This window comes from Canis lupus, chromosome 6 (assembly GCF_003254725.2).
Source record: "Canis lupus dingo isolate Sandy chromosome 6, ASM325472v2, whole genome shotgun sequence".
NCBI classification, from domain to species: domain Eukaryota; kingdom Metazoa; phylum Chordata; class Mammalia; order Carnivora; family Canidae; genus Canis; species Canis lupus.
The window spans coordinates 31,276,453-31,292,396 of record NC_064248.1 but is presented as its reverse complement, the minus strand read 5'-3'; the positions used below and the strand labels follow the sequence as shown (position 1 = coordinate 31,292,396).

The following is a 15,944-nucleotide window of genomic DNA, read 5'->3' as shown; positions in this document are numbered from 1 at the left end:
GCTCTAAAACCCCCTGGGGATGCTCGGGGTTGCCCCATCTAACACACTTCCCATCTTTTCACAGTCAGGGTAACCCTCACTCCGGGTAGGGGGCTGGGACCTGCGTGACCTGGGTCCCTCAGCCTGCCCCCAACCGTCTCCTCTCGTTGCTACCCCTTTCGGTGCACTCTGGCCACACTGGCCTTGCTGCTGTTGCTCTAGCACCCCAGGCTTACTCCTACCGCAGGACCTTTGCACCTGCTTTTCCTTTTGCCTGCAATGGCCCTCACCATGGCTACTTCTTTCTCGTCATTCAGGGCTCAGCTTGAACGCAACCTCCTCAGACATGCCTTTCTAGCCTACACCCCCCAAAAGAGCCCCACACCCCTAAATCGAACCCTTCTCACTCTTAGAGTGTTAGAAACACTGATGTGATTTTTTTCTTCACGTTCACATCGCTGCTCACTGCCTCTCCCCCCCGAGGGCAGGGCCCTGGGCCATCTCACTTCTGGGTGGACCCCCAGTGCCTGGAACAGTGCCTGGGATAAGCAGTTGTTCAAAGATGGTTCACTGAGCGACCAGGCCGCCCCTGCCGGTGCCCCGTCAGACACTCACCCTGCAGGCTGAGGTTCCCCGCGAGCCTGGGGAAGGGCCCAGAGAGGCCCCCGTTGAGGACCACCTCCTGGTTGTCCCACAGAACCGTCTGGTGCAGGGCGTGGGCCCCGTGGGCTCTCTCATATGAGGTCTGCAGGACCAGTTCCCTGGGAAAGGCGCCGAACTGGAAGAGAAAGACGGCGCCAGGTCACGGGAGCGCCTGGCTCCCACTCGGGGTAGAAAAGGGGGGACACCTGGGGAAGAGGAGAGACGGGGCACGTCTGTGGGGCATTAACAGTTTGCTGGGCTGCCAGATGCCTCAGAAAGTCAGAAAGCCAAAGGTGCCCCGGGGACAGGCAGACGGTGTGGGGCATGGGGTCGGGACACCAGCGACAGCGACGGTGTGGCCCTGAGCACAGAACGTCACCTCTCAGCTGCGCATCCAAGCTGTGTGGCCTTGGGCTGGTTCCCTAACCTCCCTGAGCTCAGGTTCCCTATCTAGAAGAGGGGGTACAAGCAGCAGGGCTGACCTCGGAGACAACGCAAGGCTGGGGCAGCTCGGGGCCGAACCGTGGGCAGTGCCATGGGGGCAGGCGGGCCCTGTGGTTGCTACGAGGGCTTCTCAGACATCACTGAGCAGGCATTACGCTCAGGACCCCGACGCATAGCACTGGGTACAAAGATCCCTGGCGGATGGGGACACGTCACAGAGACAGAAGGTAACAGGACAAGGTGACAAGGGTGGCATGAGAGATACTCAGGAGGCAAAGGGACACAGAGGAAGAAGTTGGAAGACGATGCAGGGAAAGGCATTCCAGGCAGAAGGAACAGCCCGTGCCAAGGCTCAGGGAAGAGCACACTCCCCGTTGGTGGGTGCCCTCCTTGGAGGGCGACCCAAGGGCCCTCCGGGGGGGACTTGCAGGGAGGAGGGGGAGTTTACTCCCGAGTGTGGTCTGCCCTGCCTTGACACAAGACACCGTGGTTTCCTGCCCTGCTAAGAATAGTGGCCTCCTCGCTGGTGTCCCTACTGCCCCCTGTAGGTCCCACCCCAGGGACCCTGCAGCAGCTGGAGGGACCTGAAACCGTCATTAGCATCGTGTCCTCAAAGGGCTTCCAAGGTCAGAGAACTAAATCCAAACCCCTCTCCGCGGCCAGCGGTGCCCTACATGCTCGGACCCCCACCACCTCCTCCTCACCCGCTCTGCTCCAGCCCAGGGGCCGTTCCTCAAACTCCTTCCTGCCCCAGGCCCTTTGTATGTGTTTCTCCCTCTGCCTGGAATGTCCCCTCCACCCCACCTACCCCGCGCCAGATTTTCCAACGGCCGATGCTTGCTCGTCATCCGGGGCTAGCTCAGATGTCACCTTCTTCGTGAGAAGAAGAGCCCCCGTTTGCTTCTTCCACCCGAAGAGCCTCCCCACCCACTATCACCCTGTTTGCTTTTCCCTCTAGAATGTATCACCATTTTCTTATTTATTTGTGCAGTTTTTTGTTCTTCTTTTTGTTGAGACCAGCCGAGAATCCACCCCAGCGCATCTCACCCACTTGGCAGCTCTTCACAAACTCTTCTTTTCTCAAAGGAATGACCCCGGAGCCCTCCCTGCAACCCCCCATCCAGCACCCCAGTCTGTCATCCTCGCCGCCCTCCATGCACCTGGGGGAAGGTCTGTTCCAGCCTGATGATGCTGGTGACGCGGGCCTTCGCAGTCGCCAGCCTGCTGCCCACGTGGAGACGATGCTCCTCCACCGCCAAGGAAATCGTGCCCTGGGCCTCATGCTCCGAGTACTGCAGCTGGGGCAGAAGAAAAGCAGGTGACAGGTCTCCTCCCGGGTCTCTGATGGAATATTCAGACAGATACGGGCTCCAGGCTGTAGGCTCCAGCCCCAGACACCCATGGCTTCCTGGACTGTTTGAAATCTGGTGAGATGAGGGTCCTGAGCCTCGGCTTAGGCCACCGGGGGTGCTGGTGACAACAACCTCCGCACTTCCTTCATGCTGTCACAGTGACTTGAAGACGCTAAGGGCCTGGGGCCATCAGGCAAGAATTCCAGGTGCATTACCATAGTGGGCAGCAGGGGGCAGTCTAGCGCAAGGAACAACGCACAGATGCCCATTCTGGCTCTATGTCCCTTGGGGTGGGTGACCTCCCCAGCTGGGATCATGATACTTTTATTAATGTGCTGATGTGAAAATTTTGTGAAATAACGTGCTGTCCTTCCAGACTGAGTAACAGAGTCCCACTTAGGGCACTGGCTACAAGCGTAGATTCTAGGCTCCTACCTACAGCCCGTAAAAACAGAACCTCTGGAGACGGGGTGGAGAAAGTGGTATTTTCCGAGAGCTCCACAGATTAGTGGCACCGCAGCCAAAACGTTGAGCCTGAATCTTGCACAAAGGGGCCCGACAAACCCAAATGGAGGGTTTTTGCAAAATCATTGCCTGGACATTTCAAAACTGTCAGTGCAAGGCTGCTGCTTCTTTAAGGACAAGGAAATGGTTAGGGGGAAGCCTGTCGATACCTGCCACCTACTTTGAAATGCATCAAAAGTTGAGAGCTAAAAAAATAAAAAATAAAAAAAAAAAGTTGAGAGCTATCTGATACAGCAAGTGGAGTGGAATAGGAGGGAGAAAATCTAGGCAGTGGGTGTGTCGATGTCCACTATAAAACTGTTTTAATTTCCTAGGGTCTAAAAAGCTTGAAAAGAAAATATTGGGGGGGGGGGAAATAGGTACGGGGTGGGAGAAGAATTTCTAGATCAGGGCTCCGCTTTGGGCCAAATTCGGCCCACCACTTGATTTTGTAAATAAAGTTTTATTGTAACATAGCCACGCCCATTTAATTTACATATTGTCCAGGGCTGCTTTTTGGTTACAGTGGCAGCACTGAGCAGTTGCAAAAGAGATCATATTGGGTCCAAAGGCTAAAATATTTACTATCTGGCTTTTTTTAAAAAATAAAAGTTTGCAGATCTCTCTTCTAGATGACAGGGCAACCAAGTACTCTGGGTGATCCTGGAGTGTGTCTGGGATTGAAAACAAACTAAATACAAACAAACGAACCAAAAAAAAAAAAAAAAACCCCAGCTTGGAAGAATATTATTGGGGCAACTGGGAAACTTTATTATGGACTGTATATTAGAGAACAGTATGACATTATATTAAATTTCCTGAATTTTGTACTTATGCTGCATTACGTAAGAAAATAGCCTTGTTATTGGAACCGCTTGCTGAAGTATTTAGGAGTAAAGAGGTATGACGTGTCCAGAAACATGCCCATATCATCTCTTAATGATACAGAAGAAGATGTATGTGGGCACAGGGGTGAACATGCAAATGCAAATACATGTGCCACGTAGATATAATCAGGATGTTTGTGGCAGGATGTTGATAACTGGGGAACGTTCACTGTCCTAATGTAACTTTTCTTTGGGTTGGAAATGAATCAAAATAGGGGCAGCCTGGGTGGCTCAGAGGTTTAGCTCCGCCTTCAGCCCAGGGTGTGATCCTGGAGACCCGGGATCAAGTCCCATGTCAGGCTCCCTGCGTGGAGCCTGCTTCTCCCTCTGCCTGTGTCTCTGCCTCTATCTCTCTCTGTGTCTCTCATGAATAAATAAATAAAATCTAACAAATAAAAAAAATAAAAATAAAATAAAAATTGGGGGAACACTCAGAGGCCCCCTGGGTGACTGTGCAGTCAAAGCTTGGGGAACACTAAAATCGTGTGTGAAGGTGCCAGGGCAGGGCCTGGCACACAGCAGGTGCTCTGTGAACAAAGGCGGCCTGGGGCCCGGGCAGGGAGGGCAGTTAACGACCCTGGGCGGCTGGTGGGGTAACCAAGCGACCAGCTCGCAAATGTGAGGATCTGGCACTTGTTCATTAGGCAACATCTTTCACTGAGCACCTACTATGTGCCAGGCCGTGGGCCGGATGCTCCTGATCTGGGGAAGAGGGGCAGACAGGGAAACAGGTCGTGGGAAGAGACAGAGGGCGGGGCGCCAGCCTGGGGCTGCTGTCTGCCCCCAGGACTCCCCAATACTACATGCAGGCCAGATGCATGGCCAGGGGCTGTCCTGGCGGTTCCAGGTGGGGAGAGGATTCGAGGTCGAGGGTGGGAAGAATGCAGAGAGCCTGGACCATGGGAAGAAATGGGGCACCTGGGAGGCAATGCTGGCTCAGCTCAAAGGGCTGTGCCATTTGATCCTGGTGCCGGGAGCATGCCAGGCCGGGGAGGCGGCGCCAGGCACCAGGCACTGGGCAGGAGGGCCCCCCACCCCGCTCCCCAGGGTCTCTTGGGCCCAGCTGGTGGCTGCGGGCCCAGCCCAGGAACGCAAGCCTGGGGATGATGTTTGAGAAAGCCGGAGCCAGGGCTTTCCAAGGGCAGCCCACCGGGCCCCGCCGCAGGCCCGTGGACAGATGCAGGGGTGCCAGCGCTCCCCAGGGGGCCCCGGCCTGCACGGCCCCCTCCCGCCCCGGGCAGGGCATCTGGAAGCAGTTAGCGCTCAGGGGTGCCGGGCACAGTTACCTTGGCGGCGGCTGAGGCTCTGCTGGGGCAGCGGCCCAGGAGGCCGGGGAGGTGGTGCTGGCCCCAGAGCTGCAGCTCTTTGCTGGAAGGAAAGAAAGGGGAGGTCTGAGGCCGGGCATGAGGGCACCCAGCGCTGGGGCAGGACCAGGCCCACCTCCCCCGCAGGAGGGCAGGAGATCCAGCATCACACACACGGCCCAGTGAAGGCCCTTCTCATGCCCCAGGCCTGAGGGCCGTGCAGTGAGCAGTCAGGTCCTCAGGCTGGTGCCAGGTGATGCACGGTTCAATCCCCACCTGGCCTTTGGCTGCTTCTGGCAGGTGGGGATAGCTCCTCTGGGCCTCAGATCCCCCTTCAGCCACAGGGGCTATAATGGTGCTCGCCTGAGTGTCTTCTGTGGGCATCAGAGGGCCCCCCTCAGGCTTGGCCAGGGGAGGCCTCAGCAGGGTGTTTTTAAAATCCTCAGCAGAGGGATCCCTGGGTGGCTCAGCGGTTGAGCGGCTGCCTTTGGCCCAGGGTGTGATCCCGGAGACCCAGGATCGAGTCCCGCATCGGGCTCCCTGCGTGGGGCCTGCTCCTTCCTCTGCCTGTGTCTCTGCCTCGCTCTCTGTGTCTCCCACGAAAAAATTAAAAAGAAAATCCTCAGCAGGGTTTTAAACCCGCGCTTGCTCCTGGCAGCCCAGGGCACACAGCACCCCTTCCCTGGCCCCTCGGGCCAGGATGCTCCCGACTCCCCACTGCTTCTGCCCGCTGGAAGACAGGAGCACCCCCCTTCCCCGTTACAACAACCAGAAGGTTCCCCAGACGTTGCCAATGACCCTGGGTGGGCAGGCCCGTCCCTAGGTGAGAACACCCGTCTCCACTGCTCTCGGCTGGCTTCCTCACTCCCCTCAGGGACCCTATGAGCGCTGGAGCCTGGCAGCCCCCCATGACATGCACGTACGAGGCCACTGAGCGCCGGGCCAGGCAGCCAGTGCATCCCCACACTGAAGTGCTAGAACATTATTCCTTTGCATTTGAGGCCTAGGATGCATTTAGTTCGTGAGACCAAGAATTCCTCACTCGTGTCCTGCTCCCAAAGGTCAAGGTTATCTTAGTATCTGTGTGACTGCACTTCTCTGAGCCTCCCTTTCCACATCTGTGCAGTGGGGCTGTGGGGAGGGCTCAAGGAAGCACTGGGGGTCGGAGGTCAGCACACAGCAGGGGCTCAGCTGAGCCCCCTTCACTTCTCTGGGTTGGGGGGGGGGACCCTCCCCCATGCTGCAGAGAACCCCTTACCTGAGTGCCCGGCTCTGGCCACGCACATCGAGGACCAGGCTGGCTTGAGAGTCACAGGTCAGCCGTAGGGAAGAGCGCACCCGTCCCTCTGCCCAGAGCTTCTGGAACACGAGCTGAGGAAGGAGCAGGCTGTGAGGTGGGGGGGAAGGGGTTTTTAGGGGGCCCGAGTACCCTCCCAAGCCAGGCCCCACTCCGCAGGTCCTTCCTGGGAGCCCAGATTGCACCCCACCAGACCTGCACCGCAGACATCAGCCAAGATTGAGCTCCCCCACGTCTCCCCACCACTGGGCCCGAGGCCAAGAGAAGGGGGTGTAGATGAGGCCAGGGAGAGCGGGACTTGGCTCCACTCAGTCGTGGGGTCCCGGGTCACAGACTCTCTGTGCAAGGGGTGAGGGGCCTCTGGGGACGGCCTCCCCGTGTGGCAGAGTGGAGTGCGGGCAGGGCCATGCTGGCAACCCCGAAACAAGAGGTTGCAAATGAGGCTTCTGGAAGGTGCCGTGACTTGCAGGGCAGCCAGGGAGCCCAGCCGGGACAGGCGACTTTGTGCCCAGTGACAGTGGCCATGGCCTGGCCCCATTCAGGGGGCCACAGAGGTGGGAAAGGACCCTGGTGCAAGCCAGAGCCCCTTTGGCCATGTGACCTTGGGCAGGTGACATACACACTCACGTGTGACCCACAGACGGCGACGATGGGGGCTGTAGTCACAGCAGCGAGATCTTCTAAAGCACCTGCTCTACCAGACACCAGTGTGTTCATGGTGCTCTCTCCATCCTCCCGAACCCCACGATATCAGTGGATGGAATGAGGGGGGAACTCAGCTTGGCCTGGGGGGGCCCATTCACGCCTCACCTGGCTGGCAAAGGGCAGGCCCAGCCTCCGGAGGGCAGGTGCCGTGTGGCTGGCGTTCACCACCAGCTCCAGGGTGCCGTTCGTGGGCCAGGCCGCCAGGGCAGCCACGTCTGTGCTCACACCACCGTCCCCTCCGTGGAGGGCCACACTGGCCTGGGTCTGGGTCTCTAGAGGCAGAGAAGAGCACAGGCTACTCGGGACTCGGTTCACCTCCCTTCCCACGTGGGATCAAGCCCAGGCAGGGCTTTCGCTTCTCTGGGACTTCATCCGTCAGGCGGTGTCCCCCTTGATGATCGATGATCGATGATCGATGATCGGAGCCTGGCCGGCTCCTCCTCCTGGGGTTGCTGCTGAAATGACACCTCTGAGTGTCCACTTAAGGCACCTCCTGACCCTTCCTGCTCCCTCCCCGGGGAAGGTCAGCCCCGTGAGGGCAGGCCCTTGAGTCTGTTCCCTGCTCTGTCCCCAGCACTTAGCACAGCTCCAGACACACTGCAGGGAACGAGGAAAAGGCGGAATGAGTACTTCTCCCCAGGTTTATCTAACATCCAAACAATATCAAATCATATCAGATGATCCTGAGCTGCAGCCCACCTGGCCCAGGCTGGAGGGTCCCCACTCATCTCATCCCCTCACCCCCTCCCCCCAACCTCCAGGGGCCTGCCTCCCAGCTGGACCACACCTCATCGTGGCAGGCAGGTGAAAATCCTCCCGGAAATGGGATTCCAGGAGCTTTGTTCTTATTTTTGGACTTAAATCCTGCCCCCTACTGCAGCCTAGCCTACGTCAGAGGCCAAGTTCCCTTCCTTGGTGGGGCTGGGGGTGGAGGGGTGCAGCTCACAGCTCTGGCCCGTGACACCTGGCCCAGCGCCATCACCTGCCGTCTGGCCCCATCGGGGAGGGTGGTGCTCTTTGGCAGATGTGGGCAAGGTGGCCTTAAGCCTCCATTTCCTCATCCGTAAAGTGGGCACAGCCTACTTGAGGGACATTGCCAAGATTAATAGAGATAGCACCCCTGAGAACACCTGCCCGTGGGGCACACAGGTCCCAGGACACATTCTCTTCCTTCCTCTCCCAGTCAGTGTTCAGCCACATGCACCTGCTGTGTGTGGGGCCCAAGGGGGAGGGGACACACATTGAAGGGGCCCCAGTCTCCGTGCCCGGGGATGGTTCAGACTGTCAGGGACACCAAGAATGTTCATGCCAGGCACAAAATGACCCCGGAGCCAAATGTGGGCAGCAGTGCGGAGGTGAGATGGTCTCCCCGGCTGCCGGGACCTCTTAGGGGCCAGGAACCGGGTCATCCTGGAATGACTAATGAGTATCCCGTCATTTACCCACCACATCCCCAATAAACCCTTCCTCAGAGCAGTCCGTGAGGTCAGGTCCCTGTCTGCTCCAGGCTCCCACTCAGCCCACAGAGGGGCTGAAAGCCAATTATAGGAAAGTTTGAGGCCAGGAGAAGATGACCCAGGTGACAGGGGAGCCACCTAGGTGTCCTGATCTCTGTTATCTACACAGGGGTCAGAGGGTGGAGTCACACTGCCTGGATTCAAGTCCTGATCTCCCCCGATCCATAGCTGTGTGGTCCGGGACAAGGGACTCAACCTCTCTGAGCTTCTATTCCTCCCTTACCTCATCTGTTCACAAATTCACTCAACAGACGTTTAATTGAATACGTACTATACTGCACTCTGCAAAACAGGCAAAAATCATCCCTGTCCTTGTGGAGTGTGCGTTCGAGTGTGGGGTGGGCAGAGGACAGGGAAAGAGAAGTGAGGTGTTTATTAAGTAAGTTACATAGTATATTAGAGCAACCAAGCCAGGAACGGGGCGGGGGGGGGGGGGGTGAGCTAGAGGGCGGTAGAGGTACAAATAAACAGGGTGGGCAGGGAAGGCCTCAGTGAGGAGATGAGATTTGGAAAATATCTGAAGACGGCGAAGGATTGAGTCAAGCAGATGTGCAGGGGGAGAGCCTTCTGGACAGAGGAACAGCCTGTGCGAAGGTCCTGAGGCAGGGGCAAGCCTGATGTGTTTGGAGAATAGCAAGGAGTGAAACAAGCAGGGGCCAGAAGATGGGGTCAGAGGAGTGAGGGTGTGGATCCCAAGGGCTCAGATCCCAAGCCCCACACGGGCTTCGGGCTTCGACTTTCCCTTGATAGTGAATGGATGGCTGAGCAGATTGACTGAGCTCCAATTTTGGAGAGCTTGCCTGGGATGTATGCAGCAAGCACTCAATCAATGCTGGCTCTTATTACCTTCCCTCCCCACCTCCCGCCAAGGTTAAAGCGTTTCTCCCCAAAAATTATGTTGAAGCCATAACCACTAGCACGTATCGACGTGACCTTAGTTGGGGTCCCTGCAGAGGTGATCAGATTGGGACACAGACATGCTGGAGTAGGGAGGGCCCTCATTCAGTGACCCGTGTCCTTAGAAAAAGAGAAGAGGCACAGACACCGAGGCAGAGATGGGAGGATCGGCTGGGCCCCCGGAGCTGGAAGAGGCAAGGAAGGATTCTCCGCATGGAGCCTTCGGCAGGTGCACAGCCCCGCAGAACCCGGCCTCCAGGACTGTTAGAGCTAAACATCTTCGGGGGGTGGGGGGGGCTCGGGAAGGAATACAGGCTCCCCTGAGAATCAGGCCTCTGAGGGCAAGGCTGTCCTTTGGTTCTGGGGTTCAGGATTGCTCTGGGCCCCCCTGGAACCAAGGCCCGAGGAGGGAGGTGGGGGAGCTGGCCCTCCTGGGCGCCTTACCGTGTGTCTGCAGCTTGGCACTGAGGCCGGCCTGGCCCGGGACCCCAGCCCGCAACAAGGTCACGCTGTTGTGCGAGCTCCAGCCAGAAAGCTCCAGGTGCCCAGCACGGTGACAGCAGCTAACGGAGTAGTTCAGGGACGTGGGCCCCACCGAGATGCGTGCGGAATGCTCCAAGCTGGAGCCGCTGCTGGGAGCACCCACAGAGGCCTGGAATGACACGCGGGAGATGCCGGCTCACCCAGCTCACCCTGGCTCCCGCAAACCCACCCACAGCCCTGTAGGGGCGGGGGGGGGGGGCTGAGGGGAGCTGAGACACCCCCCCTCCCCGCCAACCCTTGCAGGAGCCGGTTTTAAGGAAGAGCAGGGTGACATGTGCTGCGTTGCTGGGTGGGGTGTGCTGGCCGAGGAGTGGCTGCTAATAGCTATGGGGTTTCCATGTGGAGTGATGGCGAGGTTCTAGAATGAGAGAATGGTTGTACAACCACTGGGAGTGGACTAAGTGCCCCTGAACTGTACACTTCAAGATACTTAAAACGGTCACTATTATAAGTACTACACTGCCCTAAAAAAGTTTGCAAAAATATACGTAACGTTGGAAGATTTTAGACAGGGCGCAGGCTCTCTATGTCCCCACGCAGCCCACCTGACGCATCTCAGTTCTCCACCTGGCCTCCAAGGGCTTCGAGTGTGCAACCTCTGCACCATATGCGTGTAAGCTCATCACAGCGGCCTTGGCAGCAGCACAAAGCCCCTCACTGCATGATGTCACCTGCTTTATAAAGCAGGAAGCGTTGCGCCATCGTTCAATGGTGTTGCCTGAGCACCCACTATGTGCCGGACCCCGTTCTGCACCTAGAGATGCAGTCGTGCGCGAAACACAGAAATGCCAGAGCCCGTGCAGCGGAGATGTCAGCTGTGAGTGACAGACCGGGACAAGGTGGAAAGCATCGGGTGCCAGGCGACAGGGGGAGGATGGGAAGGAGACAGCGATCAGGGAGGGTGTGAGATCGCAAGAAATACGCAGGCGCAGGTATATACGTCTCTGTCCCCAGGTCCTGCTCATGTCTGGACTATGATCCTGGTTCCTGACACCGAGCTCCCATCCTTGTGCATTCTCCGGGGAGGGAGTTCAGGAGGAGAATCTTGCAGGAAGCTCCTAAAATCCCTTGGAATTTTTGGGGCGAGAGAAGCGCCTTTTGTGCTACGCTCCTGGCTGGGGGCTGGTCCCCAGAAAGACCAAGCCCTGGTTAGAAGGTGGAGCCTCCAGCCCCAGAGCCCATCCTCTGGAAGGGGAGGAGGGGCTGCAGAGCGTGGGTGGACACACACCCACGTGCGGGGGAAGGTGGTGCCCACAGACTGGGTGCTGGGGGTGGATCCCTACCCATCGGGTCACAGAAGTGTTCCAAGCAGCAGAGGAGAAATAAGAGCTTCTTCTTTATAAAGGGATATGGTGGGGGTGACATTGACCAGGGCAGGTCTATTCAGGGAAGGCCAGAGAAAGGACCTGTGTGCCAAGACCCGAGGGGCCCAGGGGCGGGCAGTGGGCGTCAAAGGGAAGAAGCATCTGTCGAGCCTGGGTACAGGGGGCAGCAAGTGCAGCCGCAGGAAAGTCAGCAAGGGGAGTCTCTGGGGGCAGGGGGGAGCTAGAGAGGGGACAGGGCCAGATCCTTACAGGAGGCTTTCTGCTGCCAGCCTGGTGTCCAAGGGACTCCGGTGGATATAGAGGGGCTTGGGGTGGAGACCCAAGGGGGCACGATTGGGAGCCAGGAACCTGGCTAGGTGGCTGGAACCCAGGAGTGACCTGAGGTGGCCTGGAGCAGGCGACAAAGCTGGAGGTGGGAAGATGGGGTTGTCAGGCTCCAGGTATATTTGGGAGGGTGCCCCATTGGCATCTGCTGAGGGCGGGATCCGCTGTGAGTGCAACAGGGATGAAGGGTGACCCGCGGTTTTTGGCTGTGCTGCTGGAGGGACACGAGGTGCCACTCGGCGAGAAGGGGAAATGAGATGGGGCAGGGGGTAGGGTTGGGCACACTGAGTCAGGGATGCCCGCCAGGCCTCCAAGTGGTGGGGGATGCACATGCAGATAGATCTGCAGGTCTGGGGGCCCGGAGAGGGAGAAATGGGGGGAGCTTCGGGGCATGGAGTGAGACACTGGCCCAGCCCGCCCTGGACAAGCACGGGGTCTGCGGGGAGGTTTCAGGAAAGGAGAGTGGGTAACGGTCCCAGGGGCGTGGCTAGGCTAGGGAGAGGAGTGCTACCCCCAGTTTCCAGAGGAGGAGACTGAGGCTCAGAGGGAAGTCTGAACCTTCCTCCACCACCCCCTTGTCTCCGCCGTACTTCCAAGAACGTCTGCTGAATGAATGCATGCGTGCGTGCGTGGGTTTCTATTACCACGGGGGCTCGCCAGGGCTGACCTGCAGGCTCAGACTGTCCTCCACCCACAGCGTCCGCAGCGTGGGGATGTTGTGCTGGAGCGTGTAGTCCAGGGACATGTGTTCTGGCTGCCGAGTGAACGTCAGCTCCTCAGACACCTGTCAGTGTGGACGACTGTGAGACCCGGACCGCTGGGCTGGGCTGTCCCCACTACCCCTGGCTCCCCGGGGCCCCGCCCGCAGAGCCCCTCACCTGTCTGCCATCTACTCCGGCCCGCAGGGTGCGTCGGTAGCTGCGCCCGTGGCTCTCGGTGGCCAGCTCCAGCAGGACCCGGGCTGGGAGGCCCAAGGGGCCGGGTCGGGGCAGGCTGTGCGTGAGCAACACATCCACCTGCCTCCGGCTCTACCATGGAGCAAGAGAAACAGAGACTCAGCGCCTGGGGGATGGCCAGATTCTCCCACGGAGGGGAAAATAAAGCGCTCAGACATTCAATCAAGCCTCCTTCTCTCCCTCCTGTTGGCCGTTGCCCTGTAGAAAAATGAGGAATTTCCACCAGATGCAGTGAGCGCATTTGGGATGCCTCATATAAAGTCAGCGGCGAGTGCAAAATTCACCGGGGGAGGAGCCCGCGAGAGGAACGTCAGAAAGAAAGGCTGCAGCAAGGTACAGGGAGGGCCCCACGGAATGTTTGAGAAGGACACGCCTTGGAGGTTGGGATGCAACAGAAAGAAAAAGCACCTAAACTCCCAAAACACTCAGAATGGTGCTCGCAGAACGAGGCGATCTCCCCTGTGGGCAGCTGCGGGGAGCACGCCCAGGGTGACGAATGGCATGGACTTCTGAGTCGCCTAAAGGTTAGTGACGCATCCGGGGAGCTCTGGAAGGTGAGGCGGTTCTCGCTAAAATCAAACAGACCTATGCACACCCTACGATCCAGCAATTCCACTCGGTCCCTCTTCACTAAGACACACGGACGAGAGTGCTCGAGGCAGCAGTATTGGCAATAGGCAAACACTGGACACTTGCATCCGTAAGAATTGAAAGCGGGGTCTTGAAAAGACATTTGCACGCCCATGATCACAGCAGCATTACTCACAACAGCCAAGGGGTGGGAGCAACCCGAGCGTCGGAGGATGGATGGTGGATGAACACAGAGTGGTCTGTCCTTACAACACAGTATTACTCAGCCGTAAAAAGGAAGAACATTCTGGGTGGTTGAGCGTCTGCCTTGGCTCAAGTCCTGATCCCAGAGTCCTGGGATCCCCGCAGGGAGCCTGCTTCTCCCTCTGCCTGTGTCTCTGCCTCTCTCTCTCTGTGTCTCATGAATAAATAAATAAAATCTCAAAAAAATTTTTAAAAAAAGGAAGAACATTCCGACACCTTCTACAACACGGATGAACCTTGGGAATGTGATGCTCAGTGAAAGTCACAGGAAGACAGACACTGTGTGATTCCACTTCTTGGAGGTACCCAGAGTGCTCAGTAGAAGGGTGGTTGCCAGGGGCTCGGGGGAGCAGTGAATGGGGAGTTGGTGTGTAACGGGGACAGAGTTTCAGTTGTGCAATATGAAGAGAGTTCTAGAGACGGATGGTGGGGATGGTTGCCCAACAAGGTGAATGTTCTGAAGACCACTGAACTCTAGACTTAAAAAAAATGGGGAGATCCCTGGGTGGCTCAGCGGTTTAGCACCTGCCTTTGGCTCCAGGCGTGATCCTGGAGTCCCGGGATCGAGTCCTGCGTCGGGCTCCCTGCATGGAGCCTGCTTCTCACTCTGCCTGTGTCTCTGCCTCTCTTTCTTTCATGAATAAATAAATAAAATCTTTAAACAAAAAAATGGTGACGATGGAAAATTTTATATGTATCTTACCACGATAAAAAATTTTTACAACAAAATAAAACAGGTGCACAGTTAACTAACACCATGTACAGTAGAAAGAAGACGCCACCCAAAAGCTAATCAGTAGAATGGATGGAGGACTGGTGAGACACACACCCTGTGGGTTACTAGACGACAGTGAAGCGGAAAAGACAGTGAGGCATGGGCCAATCCCACAAACACAATGAGTATTTTCCCTCTGTCTTTTAAGGTTTACTCCTGTATTCCAGGGGAGGAGGGAGGAGGAGAGGGAGAGAAAGTCTTCTCACGCCGAGCGAGCATAGAGCCGAGCGTGGGGCTCGATCTCACAACCCCGGGATCAATGAGCTGAGCTGAAACCAAGAGGCGGGAGCTGGACCAACCCCGCCACCAGGGCGACCTGTGCAAGCGTGATGTTGGACAAGAGGAAGCAGATGTGCAAAGGAATGTGCCGTGTGCTTCTGCAGATGTGACATTCAGGAACTCGTGTCAGGGGGAGGGCCCTTGCGTGTGGCTGCGACGAGCAAGGGAGCCCGCGGGGGCTTCTGGTCACCTTCTGTGCTTGGAGGTGGGTGGTGTTTGGTTTGCAAAAATCTCACCAAGCTGAGCATTTTTCATGTCCGCACTCGCACAATATTCGGGTTGTACTTCATTAAAAAAAAATTATTTTTCAAAGCAAATGACCAAGGGAAATGGGGCGAGAGGCTGCTTCTTGGAAGCCTCATTCCTCCACGTCTGGGTCTCGAGTCTTCCATCTCCCAGGGTCTCTGGAGCTAGGAGAGTGTCCAGGGCTTCTCGGGCCTCAGCACCCCTTCCCAGGCGGCCCCAGGCACCCCGATACCCGTGCCCTCACCTCGGTCGTCTTGAGGATGAGCACCCCCCGCAGTGTGCTATTGTTCACGGCGACCAGCACCTGGGCGTCCACAGCCACGGAGCTCAGCACAACATCCCCGGAGCTGCTGACTCGGCCCGGGACCCCCAGCGCCTGGAGGGGTTTAGAGAGAGCCACGGAAGCAGGGCTCTTAACCAGGACAGGGTTCAAGGCGGGCATCGGGGGTCCCAAGGCCTCCCCCCTTGACCTGGCTGCCAAATGGGGCCTTATCTTTCTAGGAGAGGGTTTGTGACTTGGATAAAGTCCTCAGGGCCCGCCCGCGCCCCGCCCCCCCCCACCCCCCCCCCACCCCCCCGCCCCAGGGGCCCCACTGTCGCTCCACTCTTTGATGAACTCCTCCCTCCTGCCTCCCTGCCCTCCCCAGATCACCAGGGATCCCAAATCTTTGCAGGCAACAGAACCCAGTCTTGTGAACCAACCTGCCCAAGAGTCTCACAGCCAGGGAAGCTGGAGAGCCCTCCTCGCTCCCGTCTCCCCATTTCCCCCTCCCCGGGCAGACCCAGACAGCTGCTCCCTCCAGAAAACCCGCTGCAAGGCTGGTACACAGAGTGTCTTTTGGCTCCTTGCCCTAGCGCCCGGCAGGGAAAGACACATTGATTTTCCAGCACCCACTGCGCATCAGGCAACGCTGGGCATCGGGTATGTGCCTTTTTAACTAATCCTGAGAGCGGGAGTCTTTACACCCCGCTTTGTGATAAAACTGAGGCCCAGAAAGCAACAAATGACTCGCTTAAGGCCACCCAGAGCAGGGGGCAGAGCCACAGCTCAGTCTGGTTTTTCCAGGCCTCCAAGGTGGGAGGCCACAGGCCTTGCTGAGACATCCACCTGCCTGTCGCGGGTATTGGACCCCT

General features: G+C 57.7%; 1 protein-coding gene across 1 annotated transcript in view; it reads right to left on the bottom strand.

Annotated features, from left to right (window-relative positions):
• LOC112679053 (uncharacterized) overlaps positions 1-15,944 on the bottom strand; it is a 142,842-nt gene that overhangs the window by 27,161 nt on the left and 99,737 nt on the right. The window contains exons 43-48 of the mRNA XM_035718183.2: positions 9,973-10,180; positions 7,220-7,386; positions 6,371-6,483; positions 5,095-5,176; positions 2,226-2,363; positions 595-757 (exon numbers count right to left, since the gene is read on the bottom strand). Coding sequence (XP_035574076.2) covers positions 595-757; positions 2,226-2,363; positions 5,095-5,176; positions 6,371-6,483; positions 7,220-7,386; positions 9,973-10,180 — 871 coding nt within the window. The remainder of the gene's footprint in view (positions 1-594; positions 758-2,225; positions 2,364-5,094; positions 5,177-6,370; positions 6,484-7,219; positions 7,387-9,972; positions 10,181-15,944) is intronic.